This window comes from Cynoglossus semilaevis, chromosome 12, assembly GCF_000523025.1.
Source record: "Cynoglossus semilaevis isolate Cse_v1.0 chromosome 12, Cse_v1.0, whole genome shotgun sequence".
Lineage (NCBI taxonomy): Eukaryota > Metazoa > Chordata > Actinopteri > Pleuronectiformes > Cynoglossidae > Cynoglossus > Cynoglossus semilaevis.
In genome coordinates, this window is record NC_024318.1 from 12,246,257 (window position 1) to 12,266,425 (window position 20,169).

At 41.0% G+C, this 20,169-nt stretch overlaps 1 protein-coding gene and 1 long non-coding RNA gene across 2 annotated transcripts in view; both read left to right on the forward strand.

Moving 5' to 3' along the window:
- socs5b (suppressor of cytokine signaling 5b) overlaps positions 1 to 2,124 on the forward strand; it is a 3,645-nt gene extending 1,521 nt beyond the window's left edge. The window contains exon 2 of the mRNA XM_025060760.1: positions 1 to 2,124. This exon is cut by the window's left edge and continues 4 nt beyond it. Within this exon, the coding sequence (XP_024916528.1) occupies positions 1 to 339 (339 nt within the window). The 3' untranslated portion in view covers positions 340 to 2,124.
- A 307-nt stretch (positions 2,125 to 2,431) lies between these two features.
- LOC112487826 (uncharacterized) lies at positions 2,432 to 19,083 on the forward strand. Its single transcript, XR_003051286.1, has 3 exons — positions 2,432 to 6,537; positions 17,211 to 17,377; positions 17,619 to 19,083. It is a non-coding gene; the product is annotated as an uncharacterized LOC112487826 (long non-coding RNA).
- The last annotated feature ends 1,086 nt before the right edge of the window (positions 19,084 to 20,169 follow it).

The window sequence follows — 20,169 nt, forward strand, 5'->3', positions numbered from 1 at the left end:
TTGCATGCTCGCATTGAGCAATGGAACCACAACTTCAGTTTTGACGCCCATGATCCTTGTGTATTCCACTCTTCCACTGTCACAGGACTGCTGGAGCACTACAAAGACCCCAGCGCCTGCATGTTTTTCGAACCTCTGCTTACAGCACCTCTCCATCGAACCTTCCCCTTTGGCCTGCAGCATTTGGCACGTGCTGCCATCTGCCGCTGGACCACGTATGACGGTATAGGCTCACTGCCTCTGCCCCCTGCCCTGCAGGACTTCCTCAAGGAGTATCACTATAAACAAAAAGTACGAGTACGCTGGCTGGAGAGGGAACTGCCACTCAAGGTCAAATAGGGCTGGTTTCTCCGTACACACACTGCAGGAGGATCACAGGACTTGAATTTGAAATTTCTTGTTGGTTAATTAGAAGCTATACTGATCTGACTCTTATAGACTGGTGAGGATGGAGTTTAAATGTAACAAGCTATACAAGATTCATTCTAATCTTTTAGTTAGTACTTACGTCACAAAAACACATATGATTATATTCAGTATATTGCTGTTTGGCAAGCACACGTTTTTGTGTTCAACAGGTTGTTTTAATAGGAAGAGAAGGCACAAATATCAGTGCTTTGTGTCTTTGTCCTCCTGCTTGTGCTAAAAGTCTGCCTGATCCCACGTCACCCTGTAGACCTCCCTGCATGTCTCCAATGTCCATAGCGATGTTGTACAGTTCACCTAGCGCTTTGTCTAATTATTTTGTTAATTCCCTTGTCAAGGCACCTTCCCAAGTGGTTTAAAGGTGTGTTTGGGTTGAGAGGGCATTTGGAGGTGCTACTGGTGTATTACAGTCAGGGCTGGTCCTATGGACACAGCTGTATAAGGCACATTTTTGGCCATCTCTTTGCACTTGAGAGTGCAGCCATGCCAGAGATGGGGACTGATTCTATGAGTTTTGTAGAGTCAGGAAAGCACATCAGGGAAATAACATGCTTTCCGTGGGAAATAGATTAGTCCTCAGAACCACTGTTTTCTTGCTAAACAGCGGTACTGAGTAACGGATACATTAAGTCTATATCCAGTGTTGTGAGCAAGATCAATCCTTACCCCACCTCATTTTTGTACAATACTCATAGCTTACTGTTAGTCCTTACACTCTGCACGCTGTTGTCCACTGGTACACCCAGTTAATTTCTTCCTGTTTGAAATTGAGTTGTTATGGCAACGAACGAGCACTCTGGTGTCTAAGGCTTCATTTTAAACCTGCTTCCTCAAGTCCTTCTGCTTTTCACCAATAGATGGTTTTACAAGAACACCTGACCCCTTTGCATTTGAGTTGCTTATTTTAGTAAATTGTGGAATACAGAAGCTAACCGGAAGCTTCTGTCATTGTAAGGAAATTAAGAGACTACACTGTGTGTGAGTGTGTGTGGCAAGTAGTAGGTAAAGACAATCAATTACATTTCAAATCACTTTTACCCTTAAACACATGATCAGTTACAGCTGGGAACGTTTGTTTGTGTGGGTGTGTCTCATGAAAGAAAACTTCAGTTTGGTTGTCGTGTTCCTCCTAAATTATTATGAATTTTATTTAAAATCATTGAAGCTGTGTATAGAGGATGTCAAAGTTGCAGAAACCTGAGCTTTTCAAACAGGCAAAACATTTAAATGGTGCTTTTTTTGTGTCATTTTATTGTAATAGGGACTCAAGTTGGTCAATGCCCATTGCATTCATTACTGTTACTATATATTTAGGTTTTTTTTTTTTTAAATAATTGTATCGTCAAAGTGTATGTGGCTCTCACAATTTCAAATGACAAGACACGAAAGTAGACATTTACTTGCATTCTGGTTTGTGGTCTCTTTATTTTAGCTTGCTAGCAGCAACATGTTAGAATTAGATAACATCTTAGGGATAGGGATAGCTAAAGCAAAGGTGTGCAATTAAAGCAGATACGCAGAAATGAATGTTGCACAGAATTATAGATCACAGATGGCTACAAAGTATCAAAATAAATCTTGGAGGTACTTTGTCAGGCAAAAAACTATAAGGGTCGTGTAAAGATTTGGTTCCATTTTTAGTGTGTTCAGCTGTTTTTGTGTTCGACTGAATCTTTTAATTTCCACCTTTAGTTTTAAAGCAACACTAATCAGTGCAAATAACTCATGAACAAATACTACTTTGAGACTGACCAAAGCTCTTCAGGCAGCTGTGTTATGACTACAGATTAAATGCTTCTTGTAGAACTTCAGACAGTCTCGGGTGTCATCGACCAGGTTATTTATCCGTTGAATTTAACCTACATTTTCAAACGGAACAATATGTTTTTAGAGAAAACTGAAGAATAATAGCCTTAAAAATACTCACTTTTTATATTTAAAATATAAGCAACCTCTGTGTCATAACGAACAAAGTGATGCCGTTGTTATTTTATTTCTTTTTTTTTATGCTAGTCTGACTGTTTTTCTGCAGCCTACATGCTGTGCACATTTTTTGTCTAACATAATGTGGAACTAGTCAAAGTGAAGGCTGTTAGTTTTTAGTAATTTTAATTTAAAAGATTTACCATCGACCCGCCACATGAAGTGACTTTTCTACACAGTTTTTTTTTTTTTTTAAATCCTAAATATCTACCTTGTTGCTCACTGCCCTCTCCCATTCATGACCCAGCTTAGCTGTAGCATACAGCTCCTTACTGTGTCCACACCCCTCTTGCAGGCTCTAATCACAGGCTAATTTTAAGTTAAGATATAAATCTTACAGGCTACTATAAGGGCCACTCTGTGTTGCCTTAGGTCTGCTGTGTAACTGAGGGAGGCAATTTATTCTCTGTCTTCATCTGGCTGTGGCCTCTACATTGCTATGTAGAGGTGACTTTGTTTGAGATGGAACTGAAGGCCTGTTTGTCCTGTCCTTGACTCCAACCCTGGTAACCTAAAGCTCAAATTAACCCAAAGAAGCAGGTGAAGGGGAGATGGAGCTCAGTGGTTTCCTGTTGTGGCAACAATGCACTTGTAGTGAGGACTAAAAATGTGTGCACGTGAATAGTGCTTGGTGTTGTGCAGTCAACAGTGAGATTTATTTTACATTTCTGTTATAGTATATCAAACACCTCTGTGCCAGCACTGGGGTTAGTGACACAGCCATGATTCTCGTGTCTGATTATTGTCAACCCAATACTGTTGGGATGTAGAATCATCTGGTAGCAGCTGCAGCAAAAATGGGTAATGGGGCATAGCCGGACACTTCACCTGCAACCTCTTCATCCAATCTTGCTGTCATCTCATTCTGTGATCTAACGCCATGTCATGCTTTTGCATTTGACAAAGGCTAAACAACTGATTAATGCACACTTTTCCGTTGTACTTGCTGGCCTTCAGCCAAAACATACAAAATATGGAAAGTGGGCATTGTGGGAAATATATTCCAACCAGAATACTTCAGTAAATGATGTTTGTCCATTAGAAAAGTTCTTGGTAAGTTTAAAGATTGGTACTTAACAGAGTTAACTTTCACTGTGAAACTCTACTGTACTCTTCCTGTTGTAGAAATGTTTTTTTTTTTTTTTTTTTTTTTACAAAAAGCTACTTAAAAAAATGTATGGGTGTCCAAAAGACAAAGCTGCAAAAGTTGTAATGCTAACCGCTAGCTTACTTGCTGAAAATGTGGACCACAAACCAAATGTAAATTCCCGGACTAAAAGACTTTTTTTTTTTTTCATTTTCCCTTTGTAAAACATTCTTGGTTGCACTGAAGGCAGGTCAAGCCAAAGATGAACATTATTTTTTGGCCCTTCTCGACTGCTTTGATCTCAAGTTGCATTTATTATATATATTATATGTATATATATTTATGCAACACATATTCCCACTCTGTACATTGAATTAGGTATAGATTAGAGGTTTAGATTTTTGACAAACAAACAACTTTTAAGCTAAAAGCCTCATGCCTATGTCGAAATAATCAGAAATACCTACCGGTTTTGATACTTGCGAACAACACTGCATATGTTTTAGCTCAAGATGGTAAGATGAGAGTGTTATAAAGAACCAGTGGTCCTGAAATATTTCAACATTAGTCGTTGCGTGCAGTTTTGGTGGAGTTTTATTCTCCACCCGGCTAGAGACTCTGTGAATGCATGGGTGTCACGTCATGTTAGTATTTTAGTGTATGGACAGACCCACACTGAGAGTTCAAGGGAGGGGATGTAGAGGTGACCGTGAGGGGTGATGCAAGTGACTCCAGTGAACAAATGCCCTTCTGCCCCGTCCCAATGCCTGACCACACAACACTCTAGGCCCTTCTTCTCAGGCAGGTCGTGACAAGGAGAGTCCCAGGACCCTCTCAACCCATTTTTCCCCATGGGAAATATCAAATGTTAAGTGTAGCACATGTTTGCCATATATCCCTTAGATTTAGTAGGAAAGTTAAAAACTTTGAATGAATGATGGAATGATGTTATGGGAGCCTAGATGAAAAAAATATATATTTTATTCTTCTGTGGTGCATCATCCGTTTAGAATGCATACAGTTGCACATACACCATCTTCACACATGACCTACCATATGCACCATGCACACGCACCCACCCACCAGCCTACTCAAAATTCAGGGATGTGAATGGGCCACATTTATGCACAACCTCCCTCAAAACAAACACACACGCACACTGACACACAGGGGAAAGCAATTTTTAAGTTGTCATTCGTTGTTAGAAAAGAAAAACAATGCCATAAATGTATGTATTTTAACCCTATATTGTCATTATTATGACACTATTTAGCTGCACTATTGTTGATTATGGCAGGAAACTGCTGGGTCTGTCCTGCAGACTATGTTACTAACTGTCCCTTTAAAACCCCTGGATTTTTAACAATATTAACCTGGAACATCACAAATTTTCAGCTCTATGACGACAAACCAACAAAAAAAGGTATTGGCATCTTTTTCCATGTTCCAATATATATTTTACCAAGCAGGGTTTAAGTGCTATGTGCAAACAAAAGATGAATGAAAGAAATTATTTTTCATTATTAACTTCTCCCTAATATGCAATGGAGTGTAGTGTAACAATGGTTGTATTCCTCTGTCACTTTAATGCTGTATGTGCACATTGGTTGCTGTGTGGATGTGGGTGCCGAGGCAACGGGACTTGACAATGATGGGAACTAATGGTTGTCACTCTGTGTTCCCAGACTGCCTTATTCGTCCTGGCCAATCACAGTAGCCCTCCTTCCAGCCAGGGCTGCGGCCGCCGACAGCGGCTGTGGTCAGACGAGTATTGCTGCTCCATTATCTCCTTCTGCTTTCCCTTGCATTTTTTTTCCTTTCATCTTTCCCTTTTTCTTTTCTTTAGCCGCGAGGTAGAATTTGGAGCGTGTAAATGGCAAGTTAATGTTCACATCTGTATGTTCTGTATATCTGCTTCACCATTCAGACAAAAACAGTTGTTTTGCAGTAAACCCTTTTCGTTTTGAAGAGCCGTATGGTGCGACACTTGTAGCTGTCACTCTTGGTGCTTGGCTTATGCTTCATTGTCTTAATATTCCAAATAAAACTGTTAAGTGTAATCCACACTGGCCCATGATAAAATATTGCGTGTGTCTATTTTTCATCCTATGTCTTCCAGACACAATCTTCTTGTGGCAATCTTTTGCTATTGTTCCAGAAACTCTTTCTACAATGGTGTTGATTACATCACGACTGGAGCCTTTCAGTAAATTTTACTAAGTTTTCCCTCAGGATTGTGTTTTGTAAACAAAGGATGTTAGATTGAAATGTAGATAAATCACCAAAGCATCCATAAACTTGCATAGGTTTCATATTTGCACGTTTGTGACCTGTGACCTTTAAAGCCTGACATGGTAGACTAGGGAAGGTGTAGTTCATAAGTTATATTTGGAATTTTACAGGCTCAGTCTCACAAGTCTAGGTGGCAAATATCTGTCGGCACTACTGGAAAAAAAATGTGGTAAATTGTGAACATTAAAACAACTTATAACATATTAACTAAACTTATAATAATTCAAAGAAACTACACATTATTAGATAAACTATATTATTGATATTTATCTGAATACCTAATAATACTGTTACTTTTAAATTAAAATACATAACATAGTCCATTAATTAGTGCAAGATGACATCCTCAGTTTACGACTGGTGAACTGTCTGCTGGGTAACATTACTGACTGCTGGGGTAGAGCTGCTCAATGTTCTGTCTTAAATATCCCAGGTATCATCAAATATTCTTTATTGATGTCAAGAGGGACTTGATGTTATTCTGCATACATTTGCTCAATATTTTACACAGAGAGAATCAATTGTATTGATAAAGAATACAATTGAAGTGGAATAGATATTGAAGTTGCACTTCTGCTGGGTTAATTCTGAATGCTGACATTCTTAAGTGGGACTATCAGCTACCTTCATTTTTGTGTGTGTGTGTGTGTGTGATTCTGGTTTCTCTTTTTGCAGGCTACGTTCATCTGCACCATAGAACTGGGGCGACCCCGCACGGCCTGGGGTCATTGGCATTTTGACAACAAGTGGTAAATATGCAAACCTATTCTGATACACTCTATGAAATAGGACACAGTAATTGCCAGCACTGAAATAAACGCCATCTTTAAGAATAGAAATGTTTGATAATGTGCAGTGGGTGAAGCCATAGGAGTGTGTTCTCTATGAGCCTGGTTGCATAGAAGTGTGCGTTTGGCCCGGTTTAAAGGATTTGTTTCCATGTTGGGATTTGTATGCGAGTGCCCGTGTCCATCTTTTATACTTGGTTTATAGTCCAATAGTGCGGTACAACTGAGCCCTGCCATTCAGTCTTTATTACTCCTACTTACAGCTGCTGATTCATCTTTTCCCCTGAACAATCGGATGACCGACCTCCCCTGACCACCCACTCACCCCCTCACTCCTGCCCACCCTAACTATTCTCTCTATGCCCAGTAGCTTCTTGCAGAGGGCCAGCAAAGCTGCCTGGAACTTCACAGTTAGGTATTTGTTCGTTTGAAATGAAGTATAAATAGCATGTGGGTTATCGGTTTCAAGTGAGCTACCCAAGGCTTATGAATAATTGAGGTTCACCCAGGAGGAGGGTGAGGCTGAGCTACCACCCAAGGCAGGAAACTCTCTGTTGGCTCAGATCAAAAGGAACTGACAAAACGGACTACAAGGCTCAGCCGTCTTAACCCACGACTGTGCATCAATACATTTGTCCTCAAAGCATGTCTTCAGATCCCTTTAAATCCAAACTTTGAATGCCCCGCCGCTGTGCCTTGATGAGGCATTAGACTTTCAGGAAATGAAGCCCCCGTGTTGAAGAGTATTTTTTTAATTATTTTATTTTATAAGAACTTATTGATACAACACTGGGGAAATTCTTAAAACTCTAGGGATCAAACCCAGGACCTTACAGGTGTAAGGCAGCTGTGATAACCACTGAACCACTTTGAACTAGTCAATACGACTATAGTTAACCATACTTCAAATTCTGACCAATCACACAATTGTTTCCAGACATGAGGAGAAGAACTCGTATTTTTCTCACATCCCTGGGAGAGAAAACAAATTTCTCAGTTTTTTGCGCAGTATGTTTCAGATTAGCTACAAATGTTCGTACACGCTGATGAAGATGAAGAAGATATGGAAGAAATTAGCCTTGTGTTTTTTGGGTCTCATGGTCAAAGTGAAGCCAATTATATAATTATAGTCATATTTTCAAAAAGACATTTTTTGAACTGCAGTGCATTTATGTCTCACACACACACACACACCTCTGTGTTCTGTACCGGTATACAACCAGTTTAGAGACCAAACAATGACTCATTGTGTATGGGTACGATGTAGCTCACTACATAGAGGAGGGAAGGGTGGAATGAAGCGGCGTGTGATAAAGGACTTGTCATCTTATCAGCAGGGCAGAGCTTCTAGATTTCATCAGTGAGCAGCTCACTCATCCCTATGTTGGATCCATCCTTATCAGCCTCCACTGTTCTGAGTGTTCTATCTGTGCTTTGCACATTGACACACAGTGAGCAGTTGTTTTTGGCAGCTGCATCAAAAGACATGAGGAGGGTGAGAAAAAGATAAAGGTTTATGATGTATTCTTGTGTCGATTGATAACAACTTCACACGAAGTCCTCTCTTTTTTATGCTAACGGTGTACCCAGTAGTACACAGTGCTGTCACATGCTGTGTACTTTGCATACTTGGTGTGGGAAAGTTTCTCTAAAATATTTGAGCCAGTGAAACATTTGATCAGCGTCGAGTTTGTGTTGAATATTTGTTTTTGGCCTCATGATTCTGGACCGTGAGGATGTAGAGATTCTCTTGTCATATATAAGTAGCCAATAAATACACTATTTTCCAAGTAATTCATATTAAACAAATAGCCATTCTGAAACTCCCATTTTCAGTAAATGTTAGCCCCCCAGTTTTGGTTATGTCGTTATATTAAAACTTAAGGAAAATCTTATAAATGGCTGATGGTAGGGCAAAGATAAGATACTGCTGTAATAAATCACATTTATTTGTATTGATGCAAGAGTTATTCAGGCAACAGCTAAAAGATTTTAGCAACAAAATAAAAACAGATTTTATTTAGTAGCAGAAAATCAGCAAAAATACGAGCTGCAGATCTACAGAAAGGTACACAATGTAACCAAGTTGCATTTTAATGTTAACAGCACCTTGAGTCATACTTCACAGAGGCAAAGGGGGGTTTGAGGCCACATTGTTGTATAGTACCCTCAACTAGCGCAGATGCTAACTTCAAGTCTGTCTGTTTACACTTTTTCAAATGCTTGTATGATTTTCAAATCTGAAGCCAAAAGCTGCGAAAGGACAGCACAGCAGAATATTTGCTCTAGTTTCGTGGCGTACTGATGTAAAAATGGAAATTTAGAGAAGTAAGCATATAAATGCAGATCTAGGTCTTTAAGGTGCAACTCTTATGGTAATGCTGTTCGTACTGGTCTGTATTTTTAGCTTTCACTACAACAGTAATATGTGCGAGGCCTGTTTTACTGCCCTGTTTTCTGGAGTCATCGGCAGAGCTCCGGAGAAATTTCCCTCCTTCTGTCCGTCTCCACAGCTACAGTAGTCAGGATTTTTATTTCCTCTTCTGACGGTAACCTGAGCCCACAATTCCCCTTGCACATAGTGCTAAGCCTGAAGCTCAGCGCAGTGCACTGTACACACACCATATGGCTCTGTGTGTATGTTGGGCGCATGCAACCAGTCAGTGAAGAAGGATGAGGAGGAAGAGCACAGAGAGTGAATTCAGGACAGAGTGAGAGAAAGAGACACTGCTGCTACTTTTTTCTCCGTGACTGGAGCGCTGCCAAGCCTGTGGCGGCAGAGTGAGCGTTGACCTCCAGTTAACCTTAGGTGGATGCACATACACAGACAGGCACACGCTCACTTCCATATTTCATAGCAGGAATATATCTGCCTGACTGTGCTCTATACCCACTGCTGAGCTCATCTCACAGTGGCTGAGAGGGTTGACGAGGACCAGGCCTGTAGACTGCTCCTCGTCCACAGTCTCTGCCAAGAGCAACAGAGAGGCTCAGGCAGGTACCATACATCAGACCTTTCTTTTCTTTTTTTTCTTTTTTTTGTCTTTTTGTATCATGTGTTAAGTGTTTTGACCTATAACGGCTTTATCTGGATTTGATAGAGCTGGATCACTATCACCGAAGCCAAACATTCAGTTTTCGTCTCTCAGGAATTCGTGGACCCTCTGGAAAGTTGACTCCACACCTGTCCAACATCTGCTCGCAAAAGAAGTCCAGGTTCTGCTCCACATAATCTGATTAGAGACATCTCTCATCCAAACCCCACTTATTCTCCTTGTTCAACACACTCTTCTCCTACGACAACCCCCCCCTGCCCTCCCCCCTCCTGCCCTCCCCCCTTTGCTCTAAGAGAAATTTGGACAGTCAGTGAACGGCATCTGGATTGACCTTTTTTTCTCTGGCAAAGACTGTGGAAAATTTCAGTGGGCATGTCCTGTTAATTCCTCCATCTTTACCCCTCCTTTGCTGTTCCTCATTCTCCATTACTCTGTTCCTCCTTGATCGGATGTCAAATACTCTAAACGTGTGATTCTCACGCGCATGTATCAACCTAAAGACTGAGAGGTTTCAGAACGGTGTCCTGTCTCCCCTCACTTTCATTTGGATTCTCTACTTTTTAATTGGATCAGTTTCTCACTTCTCTTCTCTATCCTGCCTTTTTCCTCTTTTGCAATGTATCATTGCTGCTTGGCTGCCCTCTGCGTCAACTCTCAGCTCTTTTAAGGAAACATGCCTTCCTTAACCCTCAGCCTCCCCTTTGCTCACAGAGCCCCGGGAAAGTTCTGCTTGTGTCGAACGTTGGCACCAAGACCCGGTTCGTGTATGTGTTTATGGAGTTCTGACGAATTCCTTCCCCGCTCCCTCTCTAGCAGACTTGACATGCTAGTATTATATTTAATCCCTCATTGCCCGTGCAGGCAGGAGCAGTGTGGTGGAGGAGCGCTGAGGACTGCAGCTGTGGAGGAGCTATGGCCTCTGTGGTGGCTGGTGCACCATTACGGAGGCAGGACAGGAAAGTGATGGGTGCAGACGGTCCTTGTGGTGAAGCTATGGGATATGTGGTGGAGCTGTATTTTCTTAGGACAGGGTATTGCCTGGGTCGTTGGCTCTGAGAACACTGGTCACTTTGTAATTAATTGCGTTACAACGAAGCCACTCCCCTCCACTGGGTATTAGGTTCCCAAGTAGAGTTTAGGAAATAACAGTGACATTTCAGAGGCTGTTTTTCAAAACTTAAGCCACGATAAATCAAGTAAATCATTTAAAGCGCTGAAAGGATGATGATGATGATCTTAAATAGAGGTCTGCAGATTTTTTTTTATTTTTCGACACTGTTTTTGGAACTGTTTTTCGGTAAAATAGGCAAAGAGTTTCCATGATGTCACTCAAACAGATGGTTTTATTTAAAACATTAAGTAATCAGAAACAGGTTGCAACACATTCCAAAGAGTTGGACCTAAGAGTTAATAGAGGTCACATTCTTTATGGTTATCATCATATTGCTGTGTGATTTCATTTTTGGGTCAATTTAGGCTTTGTTGTTGAAAAATAGCTTATTTGAAATTTGACAAGAAAATAGTCTGTCTATTTAAAAAAAACTCCACTTCAGAAAATCCTCAACCACAGAATGATACATGTTCAGTAAACTTGGTTAGTAAATACAGCAAAAGGTTAGTTATGATATTTGCATTGGCAAATGCTAAGCTATGTTAGCATTTACCCATAAGAAGCTAAATAAACAAAGATGGCTGCAAATTACATAAACCTAGTTCAGAATATATTTCACAAAAGTGGCGAGTGTATACAAAAGTTTGTTTTCTACTGCTACTGATGAGTCATACGAATAGATTTTTAGGAAGAAGTCACAGTCTTCCAAACACCGTCTGTTTGTTTCCAGGGTCAGTCCTTGGCCGTAGTGGCGCTTCAAGGGAAAATGTCGTCTGTGACGAACCTGTTTGTGTCAATTTGCAGATGCGATAAAAACTTGAAGCGCTGCACTACCTGTTTATCGCATTATGTGATGAATTATAGTAATTGAAACCATAGCCTGTGGTTCTGTTCAGCCACGGTAATTCCACTGTGATGGTGTTTTTTAGCATTAGAGACGGACGACAATGGAGAGAGAAAAACATAAACAGAGAACAGGAGATCACTGAGAAACTATTTACAATTTACTTTCTGATCCAGCTTTCCCAGAAGAGTGAATCATTGAGGGGTGACCACAGAGGAGAGCAGAGGCTTTTCATCAAGTCCCTTGGTTCTCCTCTGTACAGACCATCAGGGGCGTTGGGACAACACTGGCCTCTCTCCTCGTCTCTCTGTGACTCACACAGCTGTTTTGTGACAACAGTGAAAGGCTTTGGAAACGCTGTTGTTGTCGTGTTAACATGTTTTCTCTGGCAAATTTTCTCAAAACCTCCCTATACTTTTTAACCTGCTGTTGACATGAACATGAAACATCAGTCTCTTCTTCTTAACCAGCGTGGACGCTGATGCTGCGTATAACAGCACTCCTCGGGACGTCAGACGTTTCTGTTTACTTTTACACAATCTCACAATTCGGACTTGTCCTTACATTTTCTCTGACACCGGCTGAGACGAGTAGAATGTTCCCTGCGCCAGGATATTAACAGCAGGACACACATTATAAAACATTGCATTATTTTTGAATTAGCTGCAATTCACTTTGCTCTTTCTTTGAACTTTGTTCCACAAGGAAAAGTTTTCAAGCCCTCTGGCTTTCCCTCACCGGGGAGTTTATTTGCATCTTGCCTGGAAGCTGCTAATGGAGCGGTTGGTTACATCAGTGAACAGTATTTAGAGAAATTTACCTGCAAGACCTTCTCCATCTGCTTGATGTAATTTGCGTGGAGGATTAGCTTTGTGCTCAAAAAAGCTATAAAGTTTTTAAAAACTTTAATTTTTTAGGTCACACCAGTGGTAGTGTATGGGGGGGTGAGTGATCGGGATGATTCCAAAAAATATGAATTTATTATATTAATGTTAAATACTGTTTTGAGACATTTCCTGTAGTAGGGATCGGTCTTGCATCAAATGGTGAGTTCTGCAGAGTAAAAATATTTTCATGTTCTTAAGTGTATGATAGCAAACCTGTATCTTACAGCTGTTGTATGGACTGTTCTCCAGTTTATTTAGAGTGATTTCCCCAATGTTCCACCTCAGTGTGGAATAATCAAAATGGACAAATGATTCCTAACAAACACACCATTCATCTGGTTTTTTTATTTTTTATGGAGTGGGGAAGATTAAACAGCTGAGAGCCACTAATAAGAGTAGTTAGATTAATGCCACATGTTAATACAAATGTGATTATCTTATTATAAGTGTTCTTTAATTACACGTTTAAATATACGTTTCCAAATTATTTAGGCTAGATTTTTTATATAAGTTCAAATTAAAAAATAAAAAATAAATCAAAATTTAAAAAAAAGCTAAAAGAAGCTACAATGCACAGAAATGTATTAATAAAAAACCTCTTCCTTTTCATCTCCTTCACAAGACATTAAAAAATACTACAAAAAAAAGTCAGATGTTTGTCAAAGAATTTCCAAGACTGTTTTTGTTCTCCAAGGTCATGACCATTTCAATTTTTGTGGTAGGACATCTGGAGAGACCAGGTCACAGACTCTGAATTTGGCTGAATTTTTCTCTCACTCTGAATGTCTAATCGCCATAATCCTTGTCAGATTTTCATCCGAGGGGAAACACTTCACAGTACTTGTTTGCAAGAACCAATTGAGTTACTTTACAGATTTCTTACTCAACATTCCCAGAACCTAACACTGGAACTGCAACAATATTTGTATGCCGCTACCTCTTATTCCTCATTTCACTGCATTCCGTGACATATTGAGTTCAAGATGATGTGGTGAATCAGTGTGCAGTCATCGAACCTCCTACTGCAGCTGCAGCAGCTCTGCTGTCACAGCCATTCTGCTCCCTGTTGAATGTATATTTTTGGATTGGTCTGTATAGTCTACTGTCCATATTTTGTCTTGCTTCACTCTGCATGTTGGGGTCACGGTGACTTGGGGTCAGAGTAGTGTACTCTGTGGCCAGCGCTGACAGATCTCTGCAGGATTTGTTTTAGTGTTGAACAACAATGTTTCAGGAGAAATAGAGAATGAAACTGAAGACCTTTATTGAGATGCTTGTTTCCATCAGAGTTTCTTGAGTGACATCCTCGCTAAGAAGCAATGGAAAACCCGCAGGCCGAGCGTCGGATGGTCTAACTCTGCGGTTGGATGTTGCACAAAGACGAGGACAGTTCACTCCAGACGTACTGTGTTTGGGGTGTGTGAGGAATGGTGCGATGGTGAAAGCCAAGCACAGGGCCCAGAGTGTTTAGGTCTGCTTGTGGTCAAAAGCACAGTGAACACTGCAACAGGAAATGACAGAAGTCGGTACAGCGGCTAAAAATATGTCTGTTGTTAAGGAGGAACAGAGCCAGGCAGGCAACGGAGTACAGCAAATATTATTTCAATTAAACCACAGGCCTGAAACCGCGGCCTTTTTTTCACAGAGAAGTGAGTAGAGGTGAGGGGTTGAAGCTAACTGAAATAGAGTTAAAGGTTGGGTGGTGGTGGTTGTAGGGAGGGTGAGGGTGAGGGGGTTAGAAGTTGATTCTGAGTAAAAATTCCTGGGAAGTTATGCCACTCTGTCGTGACTCAGAAACAGCATGATTGTTTTTTTTTGTCTAGCAGAGGAGAGGGTCTTTTTCGCAATGGCTCCCACCATCTTCTGCCATGACTTCACTATTGTTACCAAGAGGAGGAGGAGGGGGAGGAGGGGGAGTGGATCTTGGCAACAAACTGACACTAACGCCACTCCACGTCACCTCCCACCCCCCACCCCCTCTTTTTTTTTTACCCCACTCACTCACACGCACGCACACACACTGGCAGGCTCAACACACCCCAGCAGTCAGCGGTGCCGAGCTAAGAATGGAGCACTCCTCCAGCTCACGCAATGTGGTGTTCTGAAATTTCCTGCAATAAAAATGTGATTGGGAAGATACCCATTAAAATGTGTGAGGAATAAAGAAAGAGCCACAGCCTGCCAGCCAACAAAGAAGAAGACAGCAGGGAAGGAGGGGAGGAGGAGGAGGAGGAGGATGATTGATGAGGGAATGACGGGGTAGGAGAGTAATAAAATAAACTTTTTAGGAAAGCAAAGACTCAGGAAGGAGATGTTCTCTTCGCCGACCACTGGTGCTGCTGAATGCTGCTCTGAAACATTTAAAAACAGCATGGCAGCAGCAATTTGGGCTTCGTTCACATTCTCTCACTCTCGCATTCTCTGTCTTTTTCTGCCTTTTTTCCTCAGATGCTGTTTTCATTTAGCGCATGGCAGCGCTCTCTAAAACTCTTGAGTTTCCCAAACCAAAAGTTATTTCCTGATTCACTCCCTCTCTCATATAATTATTCTACTGGACCGTGTTTCTCAGTTCTTATTTCAGGCCCCTTTTTCCAGCATGGCCTGTTCTGCACTGGGAATGACATCACTGCCTGAATAGGGTAAAGGACGGGCAGGTCCATTCCCCTAGGTCAAAGGTCACTAAACAGAGGAGGTTCCATGACACACATGTAATTTTAAAAAAATGACAGGTTTGTGGTTAATTACATCATTTAATAATTAAACGATTGAAGAAACTATGGCAAGATGTCTTCCCCTCCTCTCACTGCAGGGGGCGCAGTTAACAGTTTATAGCCCTAGTTAGAGACATGCACTTCCTGAAGCAGGAATACAAGAAAGAGTATTTTAACACTAATGAACTCCGACTGGTTATAAGAAATAAACCCCATGAAATACATACCTGAACCAAGCACTAAACTTTTTACAGGAGATTTTACTTCAGTTCTAAAATATTCACTAATTCGATTAATTTCAACAACTTCCCCATCGATAAAATTTAAATTTAAATAATTTAAAATTATAGGTTACCGCCACCAACTGGGTCTACTTTGTACTGCATGCATTCAAGCTGAGACATCCAATCAACTTTCCTAACAAAGGTAAAAAAGAATAGATTAACACACACAACCATACACTCCTTGTGGCCTTCTTTAAATTTCCGGTGTGATTATTTAGGGACTGAGTTATTGTTTTACAAAATTCTTCATTTTTAACAGATCAAAATCAGTCAGTTTCTCAGTAGTAAAACCCAGAACATAAAGTATTTTGTCTCTGTAGTTGGACACGTTTGTGTTTGTGACCATCACTGAACCAGAACCCAAGAGATACCAGAGATTTTCCGAGCTCAAGCGGGTCACATGGTCAATATGTTAAAGGCCCTTGTTTAAGGCTGCCCGCCCACTCGTATAAATAGTCGCATTGTTCCTGTTCACACAAACTTGTGCACACACTTGGGCTTTCACCCCATAACTATTCTTAATTACTAATGTGCATTTAAAGCTGCTTTTAAAAGTGCACACTCAGCCACAGTGCGGTGCATTTTAGCCACGAGTCTCGCTGCACCCTATATTTGCTCTGTACGTTCTCTTCTTTCTCTCCATGTATTTGTGCTGGTGTTGTGAGGGGTGTAAGCAGCGCTGACACTTCTTTGCCTCCCTTCCTCCCTCGCTCCCTCCCAGCTGTGTGCTTCTGTCCTTGTTCCAGCAGTTTGGGCGTGGTTGCTGCTGGCACCATGAGAAACCTCCACAAACTCAAGGCCTCTGTGCTCATTAATTGACTACACAAGAAAAGACTGCAAGTAAACACAGCAGTCGATTGTTGTCTTTGGATTCATTCTAGCTCTGCCACAAAGGAATGTTGATATAATTATTTCGTAGTTATTATTTATCTGATGTGGAAGATGGTAAATATTCATGGATTAATGGTTCCCAAATTTTAAAATGATGGCTTCAGTCTTTCCTCTGGAATGGTCACAGATAATCAAAGACATCATGCAATACTTAGATTCCAAGTATGTAGTAACTTTCTTAAATTTATACCATACTGCATTTTTCTATGGGTCACAATACATAAATGGTGTTGTTGACATTGCATTTTTAGTATTTAAAGTTTTCTTGTTTTCTTTTAACACATTTAATATTTTTTTAACAGAGTTAAACCAAATGGATTTACAGCAGAGATTGGAGTGGCCCACTGGCATTTCCAAAAACGGCCCTTGATGGCGCTAATGAGTTCATTATTGTCTTTTAAAAGCCTGATTAAAAAATCATATTCTAAATTGACAATAAAGTATGCGTAGTACTCTGATGGAAGAAACATAATACTTGTTTCTTCCATCAGAGTACTGGTGGGGAAATAACACACTGTGGAAACAGTTCAAAATTCCTCCTAATCATTTTTCACAGGGGGAAAAAATTAGTTATGAGAGGTTAATATCTTCCTCCGGTTCAAACCAAAACACATTACTGACCGATAGCAAAAGTGCTGTAATCGCCTCATAATGGGTGGTCAGAAAATGAAGCCCGTAGCTCATTATGTTTTATAATGGGATTTTTCTTTTGCCAGAGAAAACGTTGCGTTGCTAAAAAAAAATGTGTCAAATGAAGTCATCTGTGTTACATGAACCATAAGTGTTATTAACGGCCGTTCCCCTGCTCTGAACTAGAACTCTGACTGTTGAATGTTCCATCACACTGCAGGTTCTACTCCTCTGGTCTTCACCTGCCACCAGTGGTTGCTGCCTCACACTACAGGACGAGATGTTGGCTAAATGGCAGAACCGTGTCAGCAAGGTGGTGAGCAGCCATTACTGCATCAGTATCCTGAGATTTGAACCAGATTTGAAATTCAAACTTTCCATATCGAGGTGAGTTTAAAACTCAATCTGTTATCCAGACCCACATCAGAAACAATTAACCAGAGGACTAGATTAGGGTTATTAAAAATAATATTATTAATAATAATTATGGAGCTAGAAATAATTGTCAAATTAAAATCTCATGCAGTATCACATTGCTGCATCAGATTTTAATCTGATAATTCATTAATTTTTGTACATAGTTCCAACCAACCCTTTTCATTCTTCTTTCCTTTGGGTTCCACTACAGCCACTAGCTGTGAACTGGACTGCACTCTGCACTGTATTAGCAGCAGGTAGAGTATGTAGGTCTGGGGGTCGTGCATATTAGTGCTGAACCTGGTTGAGTTAGTGCATGAGCGTGTGAGCTATAATATGGCCTACACGTGTGTTAAGTTGGGAGGCATGCATGTCTACATGGGTGTAAGAATGTGTGTGTGGCGTTACCAGTATATGAGGCTGCTGAAAAACAGGCGTCCACTCAGCTAGGTGACTGCAGTGTGCCAGGGGGTCAGGGCAGGCTTAGCACCAATGACCATTATATAACCTAGTGTCACAGAGGCATGCAGGGAAGGCAGCAGGCAGGACATTCAGACCAGTGGCCATCACCATGGTCACCACTGCCCTGAAGTTGGTCCAGCCTGGACAAAAAGAAAAGACAGAAGTGTTTGACAATTAATGGAAATAGATTTTGGGAAGATTAATCAGAATAGATTACATCACGTTTTTCATTCCTGTGCACCCCCTAGTGGCCTAGTATTTACAGTTAGATGATATTCTCTATGATCATAGATTACAAAATATATATATTTTAATATATATGAATCACAAAGAATTTTAGGAAAGATGTTAGGAGCTCAAATTCATAAATTCATTGTGATGGTCCTCAGCTGACCATTTATGTTAAAAAAAAACATGTTTGTGCTCCGTACATTTGCATCTCAAATCAAGGCTCAACTTCATCAAAACAAACCCATGTTTTTCTTTCTTGGAATGAAATACACTTGATTCCATTCCAAAAAACCAACAGCTCAGGGACACAGGGTGTTTGAGTCCGGTGAGATCTGAGTCAGTTGTGGAAGTCTGAAGCAGAACTGGCACAAAAGTCAAGCTGTGGAATTATTCTGCTCTGTTATAACAATAACAACTTCATTATTATCCTGTTTTTCATTTTTGATACAAAACTGCCACTGTACTGGGTTGCCGTCCCTTTTAAGTACGCTAACTTTGTTCAACTTTCAAAGTTGACCAATGTCGGTATCATGTGTTGTAAATGAATCAAAATGAGGACGGACGTGTAGAAAGAACATAATTATGCCTTCGATGCCAGTTCTCGTTCTTTCCTTGGGGCAGTGGATGAGGTAGGGTGGCAGGGTTTGGCAGGGACTGAGTTGCCTGAGATAAAAGACTGTCGGTAGGAGAAAGAAGACACCACCAGGGGAGTCTGGAGTAAAAGGAGGCATCCAGACAACAGCTCTGCAAATCCACAGTCCTGCACTGCCAAACAGCTGAATCTTAAAGCCTATTCACAGGGCAAGCTGCCACATACCACTGTTATCGCAATCATTTAACAATACACGCCACATTTTTTATAAATCTAGAACAGAAACGGCAAAATACAGTGTTTTAGATCTCAGTCCTGAGTGTGTAATCTCAGCTTCAGTGTTGCATAAGACAAATCGTGACTTTCAGTTTTTAATTTGCGTGCGCATTAACTCGATAGTTTTTAATTTGCGTGCGCATTAACTCTCAAGTAACTTCTTCAAGTCCTTACAGTGTAAACAGAGGAGTGTTTGATATACAGTGATGCTGACGTGCAGAAGGAGTCTTCTCCGCAGCAGCAAGGACGACCTGTCCAGTACAAAACTGGCATTCTTGGCTTCCTGTCTGTATCTGAGAAAGATGAGATTCCCAAGGTGCAGGCTAATATAACGGCCTAGATGAGTGGACTGTCATTAGAGAACACACAGTTCTGCCGCAAGCACATGGCACTCAGAGGGTGGTGATGCATACCGCACCATCTGCTGAGTCATAATGGGCGCAGTGGTTCCCACTGCAGCCTGCACACTGGCCCAGTGGTCAGAGACTGAGCTGAGCTGAGCTACACAACAAGTTCAATTAAAAGGAAGAAAAAAGTTTTATTTCTATAAGGATAAATAAAGGTGTTTTTTATGCCACTCTCATGTTTTTACATAAATTATTCAGCTAGCCGTCTGCAGTATGTAACACACATAACGGCCATGTGTCTCGTAATGAAAGTCGTGTTTATGTCCAGGGCCGGCCCAAGCCTTTGTGGGGCAAAATTTCATTTTTTTTTTTGGGGGGGGGGGGGGGGGGTCCATTCCCCCCCCCCCCCAGCAGCAGATGCTTCATCACTTCATACACTACAATGTGGTTGTAACAGACCTGCTATCATCTGCATTATCGCTCAGTGGTTCATGTCATACCAGAGTCGTTGTATTTTGCCTTTCCCTAAACCAGGGGTGTCAAACTCATTTCCACCAGGGGGCCACATCAGCAATACAGTTCCACTTGAAGGGCCGGTTGTAACTGGAAGACTGTATAGATCAGGGGTCACCAACGCCCGATCCGCGGACCAGTACCGGTCCATTGGTCATTTGGTAGCAGGCTGCAGTGGGACATAGTTAAAAAATATGCTTAATTTTTTCCTAATTTACTTCATTCAAAGAAAAAGCCCAGTCATATCCATTTACTTTCTTTATTTAAAGATGATCGATTAAAAAAAAAAGATGTAATAAAAAAAGCTTTTAATTTCTCAGGTTAAGCTCCCGCAGGCCACA